The sequence below is a fragment of the Podarcis tiliguerta genome (assembly GCF_965153285.1).
Source record: "Podarcis tiliguerta genome assembly, chromosome: 5".
Lineage (NCBI taxonomy): Eukaryota > Metazoa > Chordata > Lepidosauria > Squamata > Lacertidae > Podarcis > Podarcis tiliguerta.
The window spans coordinates 324,141-334,488 of record NC_139538.1 but is presented as its reverse complement, the minus strand read 5'-3'; the positions used below and the strand labels follow the sequence as shown (position 1 = coordinate 334,488).

Sequence of the window (10,348 nt, the reverse complement as noted above, 5' to 3'; positions counted from 1 at the left end):
TTCTGAACCCTCTTCCAACTCCACCGTATCTCTGCCTCCAGGGAAAACTCAGCAGTCATGGCAGACAAAGACAGACAGGAACTCTTGGGGACTGTTGTCAGTTAAACAACCGGAGGCAGAGAGAAAGGGAGGAGGAGTAAACAGGCCCCGAACAATGGAGGGAAGTGAGTAATGGCACATCAGAAAGGCCTGCTGCTCACATCTGCGTAACACCAAATTATATTGGGGATTCTTTCTGCACTGCCCACGCCAGGATGGTATAAGGGGGAAACTCAGCATTTGGGGCAGCAAAAACTTGAGCAGATTGTAAGGAGTTCTCCAAACTGGGCAACAACATGTCCAAGGCTGGGTGGGTTCTTGGTTTGCTTTGCTTTCATTCTTGTTTTCATTATGTACCGTACTTTGTGGTTTTATTTCTGTGTCTTTTTGCTGTGCCCTAACCCCGAGATCTTCGGATGAAGGGCAGGATACATATTTAAGAAACGATAAGTGTCAAGTGATGCCCATGGAGGCAAAGAATCCTGACCTCAGATGTGCACAGATAGGGTCTGTGTTGGCAGCAGCTGACCGGGAGAGGGATCTTGGGGCTGTGGGGAGAAATCCGTGAAGCCAAGGAAAGGGGGGAAGCAGCTGGAATCCGTGCTGAGCGGAAAACAGGAAGCTCTGCTTTTCACTTCCAGCCTAGTACTGCCTGCACTACCCTGACATGCAGCAGCTTCTCAAGGTTTCAGGCAGGAGTCTTTTTCAAGCCCTCCCTGAGGAGGCTGCCAGGGATGGAACCACTGCCCTTCTGCATGCCAAGCAGGTGCCCTGCCACTGAGCTACGGCCCTTGCCAGCAGACAGCTCCTTGACACATCACCTAAACGTGAAGCCAGCAGACCTAATGGAAGAAAGTGCTCCTTGACACATCACCTAAATGTGAAGCCGTACTAGACAATGCTCTCCTGACCATTAGCCCTGGTGGCTTAGAAGGGGAGGGGCAGTAATTATTGTGGCAGCTCGGTGCAACCTCCCTATTCCAAAGCAGTCTACCCCTCAGTCAGCCCTGGCAAGGGGAGCAGCCGCCAGAGGGGCTTCTGCTAGACGGAAAAGCCACCTTGCCAGAGTCAAGATGCTGGGATGTTCCCTGGATGGACCCTTTGGCCAGGGAGAGGCAGCATTCTTCTTCTCACATCAAAGGCCTAAAAAGACAGTGTGGAATAGTGGTTACAGTGACAGACTACTGGGATTTGGGGGACCGGGGTTCAAGTGGCCACTTCACCCATGAAACTCTCCTGCCTGACCTTGGGAACCGTCCCTGCCTCTCAGCCTGAGCTCCCTCCCAGGGCTGGTGTTGTGAGAATAAAACGGGAAGAGAGAGAGACCTTGAGCTCCTTGGACGGGGGGGGGGAAACTGGGACATAAATGCAGAAACATGGAAATAAAGAAACAGAAAACAGGAGGGAGCTCCGTTTCCTAAGATGGTTAGAGATGTGTAGTTCTGTTTGCTATCCCGTTTCTCCCCGTTTCCGTATTGCGCCCCGTCCTCCGGCTCGCTCCCCCCCCCCGTCCTCCCCCGCCGGGATTTTGCCCGAATTCGCCCTTTTGCGACGCGGTTCTTTTGTGCCTCTGCTTCGCCACTGCGCCCCGTCCTTGCCGCTTCTCCGGCTGCCCAGCAGAGGATGCGACCGGCGGTGGGCGGAGAGGCAGCAGCGCGCAAACGCAGCCGGGAACGCCAGCCAAGCCTCCCCCTCCGCCCCCCCCCCCGGTGGTCGCTCCCTCCGCCTTGAGCTCCCCGTTTTCAGCCGCGGCGTCGATCCGGGGCCGCACGCGCATCTCCCCGCCTCCCCTCCCCGCCGAGCGCGCTCCCCGGCCGGCAAAAGAGGCGGGCAGCGGCGCCGGGGCTCCTCCCGCCTCGGCTCGGTCCCTCCCTCCGCTTCCGTCGGCGCCGCCTCCGCTCCTCCCCGGCGGGGCTTCTGGGCGCCGCCGGCCTATATTTAGCGGCGCGGCCGCCCGCGCGGAGCCCTGAGCAGCGGCCGCGGACGGGATGTGAAGCGCGCTGCAGCGGCGATGGAGACGGAGCGGCGGCGGGTCGGGCAGCGGCGGCGGCGGCGCGGCGAGGGGCGGCGGGCGCGCGCGCCGATGCGGCGGTGGCAGGCGGGGGGCCCGTGCCCGGCTGTCCCCCTCGGGCGCCCTCGGGATGCGCGGGCGGCCGGGGCTGCGGCGGGCGCCTCCAGCTGAGGAGCAGCAGCAGCAGCGCCCCGGGCCGGCCGCGCCGTCGGGCGGCGACGCCATGCTGCCCTGGAAGAGGCACAAGTTCGAGCTGCTGGCCGTGGACGACGAGCAGCTGACGCAGCAGCAGCAGCACAAGAAGACGCAGCAGAAGCCCCGGCGGCATCCTCCGCCTCCTTCGCCGCCGCCTCCTCCGCCAAGCGCGCCGTCGGGGAAGGGCAAGGGCAGCTGCTGCGCGGCGGGCGCGGGGAGCCTGCCCTGCTCGGCGGCGCTGGGCTCCCTGGCTCGCGCGTGCCCGCCCGAGGGCGCCCTCAGCAGGATGGGCAACCTGTTCCGCTGCAAGCGCAAGAAGTTCCGCGTGAGCAGCGAGGCGCCCACCTACACGGTGCTCTACCTGGGCAACGCCACCACGCTGCAGGCCAAGGGCGAGGGCTGCACGGACGTGGCGGTGGGCAAGATCTGGGCCAAGAGCGAGGCCGGGCGCCACGGCACCAAGATGAAGCTGACCATCGGGCCGCAGGGCATCCGCATGGCGCCCGCCGCGCCCTCCGAGGCGGCCTCTCGCCCGGGCCACCTCTACCTGCTGCACCGCGTCACCTACTGCGTGGCTGACCCGCGCCTGCCGCGCCTCTTCGCCTGGATCTACCGGCACGAGGTGAAGCACAAGGCCGTGCTGCTGCGCTGCCACGCCGTGCTGGTCTCCAAGGCCGAGAAGGCGCGCGCCATGGCGCTGCTCCTCTACCAGACGTCGGCGGCGGCGCTGGCCGAGTTCCGCCGCCTGAAGAAGCGCGCCGACGCGCGGCACCAGCAGCTGCAGCAGGCGGGCGCGGCGGCGGCCGACGGCGCCATCCCGCTGGTGCCGCTGCGCAAGCTGCTCCTGCACGGCCCCGGCTGCTGCTACAAGCCGCCCGTCGAGCGCAGCCGCAGCGCGCCCAAGCTGGGCTCCATCACCGAGGACGCGCTGGGCGAGGAGCTGGAGGAGCGCGCCGCCGGCCTGCGCGCCGGAGGCCTGGCCAACGGAGGCGGCCCCGACGGCGAGGACGAGGGCGACTGCGACGACGACGAGCTGCTGGCGCCGCTGGGCGAGGACGACGACGACGACGACGGGGCGGACGCGGCGCCCAGCCTGGGGCAGCTCATCTGCGACCTGGGCGAGCTGGCCATCGGCAACGACGTGGCGCTGCTGCGCGCCGACCTGCGCGTCACCCGGCTCCTCTCGGGCGAGAGCACCGGCAGCGAGTCGTCCATCGAGAGCAACGGCCACGACGGAGGCTCCCCGCCGCCGCCGCTCCAGCCGTGCCGCGGACCGGACAGCCCCGAGCCCGGAGGAGACAGCGGCTGACGGAGCCGTCGGAGGGGCGGCTGGCGGGAGGCAGGGGAGGGGCGGACGACGGGCCACGCTTGCCGGCGCCCTCCAGGTGGGACCCTCTTTTGCCCCCCGGGGCCACCACGCGAGACTCCCCCTCCAGGCAGAAAAGCCCCGGCACATTTCCTCCTCCGCCCGGCGGCCGGTCTTCAGAGAAGGAGCCCCGTCCGGCCGCCCGCCCGCTCGCCGGTAGGACCACCCCGCTCCCGAACGGTGGGATGACGCCCCAGCTTCTCGGGACCCCCAGACTTGCCAAATGCTTTTCCGTAACCCTGGGGGTGGGGGAGGGGTGTGTCTTGTTTACAGATCCCCAAGGGGGGAGGGGGGTCTTCATCCCTCCTTCCCTGCCGGACTCTCCTTCTACCCTTCCCCCTTTTTTGAAAAAACGTGTGTCTCCCTCCATGGTTCCTTTCATTCCATGCTGTGTTAAGAGATTTTTTGTTTTTGTTTTTCTTTCTTTTGCACTGTGGTGAAGATCATGGAGACCTTTTTGGGGTGTTTTTTTTTTTAAATTATGAGGTTTGGCGAATATTATTTTTATTCTCCACAAATCCATTTTCTTCTCCAGTCTCAGTGTTTCTATAGATATGTATAGATATATTATAATTATTATTATATCTTTTGCTGTGCAAAAGGAAACTGTACATGTGGATGTTCACTTCAACCCATGGAAAACACAAATGTATATCTAATACATTTAGTTGCTGTTGTTATTTTTCTTAATTTCTGGAGCAGGAGCCTGGCCTCCTGGGTTGGGTTTGCTCCCCATGTTTGGGAATGGTCACAGCGGAAGCTGCTGCTGCTGCAGGCTGAGCAGGAGGCTGCCTGCCTTTGTGCTGCCCCCATGGCTCTCCCCCAGGCCTGTGCCCCCCCCCAGCCCAGTCACATCTTCTCTGGCTGGAGTTGCTTGACATTCTTTGGTATCCTGGGGGGAGAAATGTGGGAAGGGGCAACAGGCTCTTTACGGCTCAGCCCTCCCCACTTCCATTATCCAGCCAAGCAAGGATCTCCTGGCCCAACTGGATGGGGAGATTCACCACTGCCCCCCCCCCCAGCACCCTTCTCTTGACATCCAAAAGCAGGTGGGTTTCTGTGCTTGTAACTGCACTAGGAGGGATGAGAAACCTCCTCTTGGTGCTGGCAGAGAGAAGCAGGTGCCAGGATTTTACCTGCCCTTCCTTCCTCCGCTGGTTCAACAGCAGCTGAAAGGGGCGGCTGGGTTCAGTAGGAGAGTGGTTAGAGGGCAGGGTTTAGCCGCATGGCTCCCCACCCATTTGCAAAGCAACCTGCCCACCGCAGCGGTCCCACCCCACAGGCTTAGCGCCAAGAGCCCCATCCTCTTGGGAGACGCTTGCAGCAGTGGGAGAGGGACCTCTGCCCGCACTGGCCCTCCCAGCTGCCCTCTGGAGCAGTAGAGCACCTTTGCACATGCTCAAGGCACTCTCTGCCCAGCCAGGCCAGGGCGGCTGGCTGCTCCTTGACATCCCTGCCTACCTCATCATTGTTGTTGTTGTTGCCTCCTCCGTGATGCTACAAGAAGGAGTTCATGAGCTGCCCCACTTTTTGGCCCCCTGGGAATGGCATCACCGCCTCCCCCCTGCCACCGCTGGGCTCTTGGGCAGCCTGGCTGCTCGCCTCTCCCAGGCCTTGCCGTCTCGTCCACCAGGCCTGGTTCCTTCTGATTTTGCAGGTTTGGTGACCAGCCCTTAAATGGTCTGGTTCCAAGTGAGGGTCATTCGGGCTGCAGCTCAAGCAACAGCTGGGACTGATTTATTCCCTCTCTTGCGCTCCTATTCTGCCATCATCTTCCAAGGGTCACATACAGGGTTTTCGCCTCCACCCCATTTTGTTCTCACAACAACCGTGTGAGGAAGACCAGGCTGAGAGGTAGTTTCCTTGGCTTGCTTTTGTTGCAGAAGCAGAATGCCGGGCCAGGCCTGGGGGGCTTCCTTTGCAGGAGAAGAGTGATCAGCTCTGCAAGGGTAAGAGCAATCTAAATAGGAAAGGGGTGGCCTCTCCCTTGCCAGAGCTCTTCAGGTCCAACTGGGCAGCTGTCCGGACCCAAACAGCCTCCATTGCACAGAGTCCCTGGGAAGGATGTCCTGCAAGGCCCTCTCCACTTCCAAGAGAGAGGGTGGGGGTGGGCTTTGAGCCCAGGCCTCCCCCATGTAAGGCCAGGACTCCACTTCCTCCCCAGCACACAGCCTCCAGGGTTCAGGCCCTACACCGCAGGAGGAGTGTGAATCAGGAGCTGAGAGTTTTGAATTTCATAGGAAAGTAGCTCAGAAAGTCACCTGAAGCGAGAAATGCTCCCTTGGCAGGCAAAGCAGCTCCGGTGACAAAAGCCCATGATTAATTCAAGATCCCAGTCCTGTGGGATTATGGCTGCCGCCTCAAAGATCTGGCAGGAACATGTTCAAAGTGCAACAAGGGGGACAGCAGAAGGCAGGAGGGACTGTTTGTGGAGCACACCCCCCCCCCAAGATTCTTCTTCTCTGGTGATCCCTCGTAGCCGAGTAAGATTGTCTTCCATAAACACGGTTTTAACAGTGAGTCCGTAAGTGAATGTGGAGGCCAATTCTGTATCCACACGTCCTTCCACAGTGGGGACATTGGTTTCTGGGTGGCAGTTGATCACCTTGAGGTTTTGCCAAGCATGCCTTCCTCTTAGCACATTTCTCCCTTGTGTCCTGAGTTCGAGTGTCTTCAAAGCCATGACATCTTTGGTAAAGGCTGTTCTCCAACTGGAGCGCTCGCAGGCCAGTGTTCCCCAATTGTCAGTGTTTATATTACATTTTTTTAGATTTGCCTTGAGACAGTCTTTAAACCTCTTTTGCTGACCACCAGCATTACGCTTTCCATTTTTAAGTTTGGAATAGAGTAGTTGCTTTAGAAGGCGGTCATCAGGCATCAGGCACCCCCCCCCCAATATAACAGATCCCTTAGTGGGGAGAGGGGCCCCTTTCTCCCCCTCCGCCAAGCAGATTCTTCAGCTATAATATACCAGGCAAGGGAGAGGGGGTTGCAGGGATCCTCTGGGGATGGTGAGCCAGTAGAGAAAGTCCCTGGGTAGCTGCTTCCCCCCTGAACGGGCTCCTGCCTCTTTTGGCACCTGCCCAAGAGGCAAACTTTCCTCCCTCCCTCTTCACCCCCCCCCCAAAAGAGCATGGGCTGCTTTGTTGCCTCTCAACAGGGAGCAGAAATGGGGATCAGGCAGTTCCTGTCACAAGACTGGGGCGTGGAAATGTCAGGAACTGGGGTCCCTGGTTTTCCATCCTCCTTGCGGTTCTGCTCTCCACCAGTGATTCAAACTAAATATTAGTGTGGTGTAGTGGTTCAGAGCGGTGGACTCATAATCTGGGGAACCGGGTTCACGTCTCCGCTCCTCCACCTGCAGCTGCTGGGTGACCTTGGGCCAGTCACACTTCTCTCAGCCCTACTCACCTCACAGAGTGTTTGTTGTGGGGGAGGGAGGGAAAGGAGGTTGTTAGCCTCTTTGAGACTCATTAGGGTAGTGATAAAGAGGGATATCAAATCCAAATCCATTATGTGCCCTCCATGGTGGCAGGATCTGCAAGAAACAGGACTGAGTGGTTGCCCTGTGGCGAGAGGGGTTCTGCAGTGACTACTTGAACCCACCTGGGATTTCCCTGAGCTCTTCTGCTCTAGCCTGCATGTGGCAGAGACTCCATCAGCTGGTTATGTGTGGTGAGTCTCCTTGTGAGCAGGGCTAGTTCATCAGCTCACGTGGGCTTCTTCCAGGCCCCCAGCAAGAAACTACTTCCTAAGCCTCTGAGAGCCAGGACTGCCTCTTGGAGGAAAAGCAAGAGGAGCAGCCACCAGGCCTGTGTCACCAGAGTGAGTCCTGGGCAGTTCTGGCGAGCCCCACTTGGCACCCAGGGGAGGGCTGTCACTCTGGGGCAGAGCTGAGAAGGTCCCAGCCTCAACTCCTGCGGACATCTCCCTGCAGAGCACTCCTGACTGCAATCCTGGAGAGCCGCTGCTGCCAGTCAGTGTAGGCAGTATTGAGCAAGATGGGCCCATTAGTCTAGATTCAGTAGATGGCAAGTTTCCTGCACTGAGGGAGGGAAGCTGGAACAAGTGCCTGCCTTTCCTCTTCCTGCCTCCAAAGAAGCCACTGATGGCCCTGCCTTGTCTGCCTCCTGCACAGGAGAAGCCTCAGAGGCGGCCCCCTTGTTGCTCCCAGGAAGGGCGGGAAGGGAGGCTCAAAGGGAAGCCAGCTGGGGCTTGCAGGGAATCTGCTCTTATTTCCATTTAAATCCCCCCTTCATCTGGGGACGTCAGCGTGCCGTCCGTGGTGCTCATCTTCCCAACAACCCTGTGAGGTAGGGGGGCAATTTTATTATTTGTTGTAAAGCTCTTGCAGAGATTTCACCGCAGTCACAGGCAGGGGAGAGCTGGCTCTTGCGCTCGCATCCCCAGCTGGGCATCCGTTCGGCCCCTGTGAGAACAGGATGCCACGGCAGATGAGCCATTGCTCTGATCCAGAGGCCTCTTTGTGGGTGGGGCATTGTGCCCTCCTCTTGGTGCCTTGGGGAGCTGCTGCCAGCCAGAGGAGCCAAACCAGGGCTGTGCTCCCTTCCTGATCCCTCTCTCTGAGATGGCCAAGAGATTATCCCGCTTAATCTTGGTCTGCTTCTTTTTAGGATTTATCTGTCTGTGCATATGAGCAAAGCCTCTGCCCCCAACTGCCTCTGCCCCATGTTTTAAGCCAGAGAAAAAGCCGTGGGGGGGGAGTGGGGGGCGAAGTGCTTCCTTGTGGGGAACACCCAGGAGGCCACGGGGAGTGTGTGAATGGAGCACCCATGGAGGGGGGAGCCAAATGAAGTGGAATCCCCCTTGGCCAGGGGCTGCCCAGGGAGGGGGGGCAACTTCAAGGGCTTCCCCCCCAGCCACTCCCTTCCGGTGGGCTCCCTCTTTCAACTAGGTGGCCCTTCGGGTAGAGGACTCTTCTCCATAAAGGAGGCCAACCGGCCACCCTCCTCTCTGCACAGGCAGCAGCCTGTGCAGTAAGGGAGGTTTTCCTTCCACACCCCACACTGCTCTCTGCCTCTGATAACCACAACTCCTAGCGTGTTTCAATTGTGGTATAATAATAATAATAATAATAATAATAATAATAATAATAGTTTTATTATTTATACTTCGCCCATCTTGCTAGGTTTCCCCAGCCACTCTGGGCTGCTCCCAACAGAACACTAAAAACAGAATAAAACTTCAAACATTAAAAACATCCCCAAACAGGGCTGCCTTCAGATATCTTCTAAAAGTCAGATAGTTGTTTATTTCCTCGACATCTGAACTGCAGAATTGGAAGGGACCCCAAGGGTCATCTAGTCCAACCCCCCAGGCATCACAGCTTCAGGATTCATTTTTATTTCCAGATTTCTGCCTTACTCTGCTGACACTTCTGCACCACGCAGGGCGCCACGCAACAATTCAGAATTACAAGTAGATTCTTCAGAAAACTAACACTTGCAAGACAGAAAACCCTTTCTCAGTCGCAGTTCTTTCTGAGCCTCAGAACAATATCCTTGGCCTGATCCGGCAGACTCTTCTTCTGCTCTTCCCCGTTGGTTCATCTGAAGGCCCCCCCCCCTCCAGGAAGGAATTTAAAAACCTGCATTTTGTCTGTCTGGCCTTTCATTTATAGCCGTGGCCTCTATTTTAAGGAGTTCTAAGTTGAGCAAGGGTGTGCAAGCCCCGTCAGAAAACAAGCCAGCCCACAAGCGTCACTCAAGTCCAGGCTCTGGAGATGATGAAATCCTCCCGGTGGAGATGGCGAGGGAGTTAAATTTGGCCAAGGAAGGAGCACAAACAAGGCGGGGGGGGCGCTGGGCAGGTCCTTCCTTCCTCCTCCTCCTTGCGGTCCATTTTTAAGAGGGCCGGCTCTCGTTTTAGCTGAGGGAGGAAGTTAAGGCAAGTGGCACATAAGAGGCAGCTAAAAAAGCCAATGCAATTCTGGGCTGCATCAATAGGAGTATAGCATCTAGATCAAGGGAAGTAATAGTGCCACTGTATTCTGCTCTGGTCAGACCTCACCTGGAGTACTGTGTCCAGTTCTGGGCACCACAGTTCAAGAAGGACACTGACAAACTGGAACGTGTCCAGAGGAGGGCAACCAAAATGGTCAAAGGCCTGGAAACGATGCCTTATGAGGAACGGCTAAGGGAGCTGGGCATGTTTAGCCTGGAGAAGAGGAGGTTAAGGGGGGATATGATAGCCATGTTCAAATATATAAAAGGATGTCACATAGAGGAGGGAGAAAGGTTGTTTTCTGATGCTCCAGAGAAGCGGACACAGAGCAATGGATCCAAACTACAAGAAAGAAGATTCCACCTAAACATTAGGAAGAACTTCCTGACAGTAAGAGCTGTTCGACAGTGGAATTTGCTGCCAAGGAGTGTGGTGGAGTCTCCTTCTTTGGAGGTCTTTAAGCAGAGGCTTGACAACCATATGTCAGGAGTGCTCTGATGGTGTTTCCTGCTTGGCAGGGGGTCGGACTCGATGGCCCTTGTGGTCTCTTCCAACTCTAGGATTCTAGGAGCATCTGCTGGATCTGGCCCTGGCCCATCTAGACCAGCTTCTTCCCACAGTGGCCTCTGGGAAGCCCTCCAGGAGGTCCTGGGCCCAAGAGCCCCCTCCCCCCTCCTGCAATTGGCAGAGGCATTGCTGCCTTCAAGGGGGGAGTCACAGCACAGCCTTGGGGGCTAGTAGCTGTCAGTAGCCCCCTCCTCCTCCATGAATCT

At 58.0% G+C, this 10,348-nt stretch overlaps 1 protein-coding gene across 1 annotated transcript; it reads left to right on the top strand.

The window, feature by feature from the left end:
* Positions 1-2,054: 2,054 nt before the first annotated feature.
* On the top strand, positions 2,055-4,278 carry FAM43A (family with sequence similarity 43 member A). Its single transcript, XM_083439506.1, has one exon. It carries the CDS (start codon positions 2,181-2,183, stop codon positions 3,552-3,554), a length of 1,374 nt encoding a protein of 457 aa, XP_083295632.1. The 5' UTR covers positions 2,055-2,180; the 3' UTR covers positions 3,555-4,278.
* Positions 4,279-10,348: the final 6,070 nt, after the last annotated feature.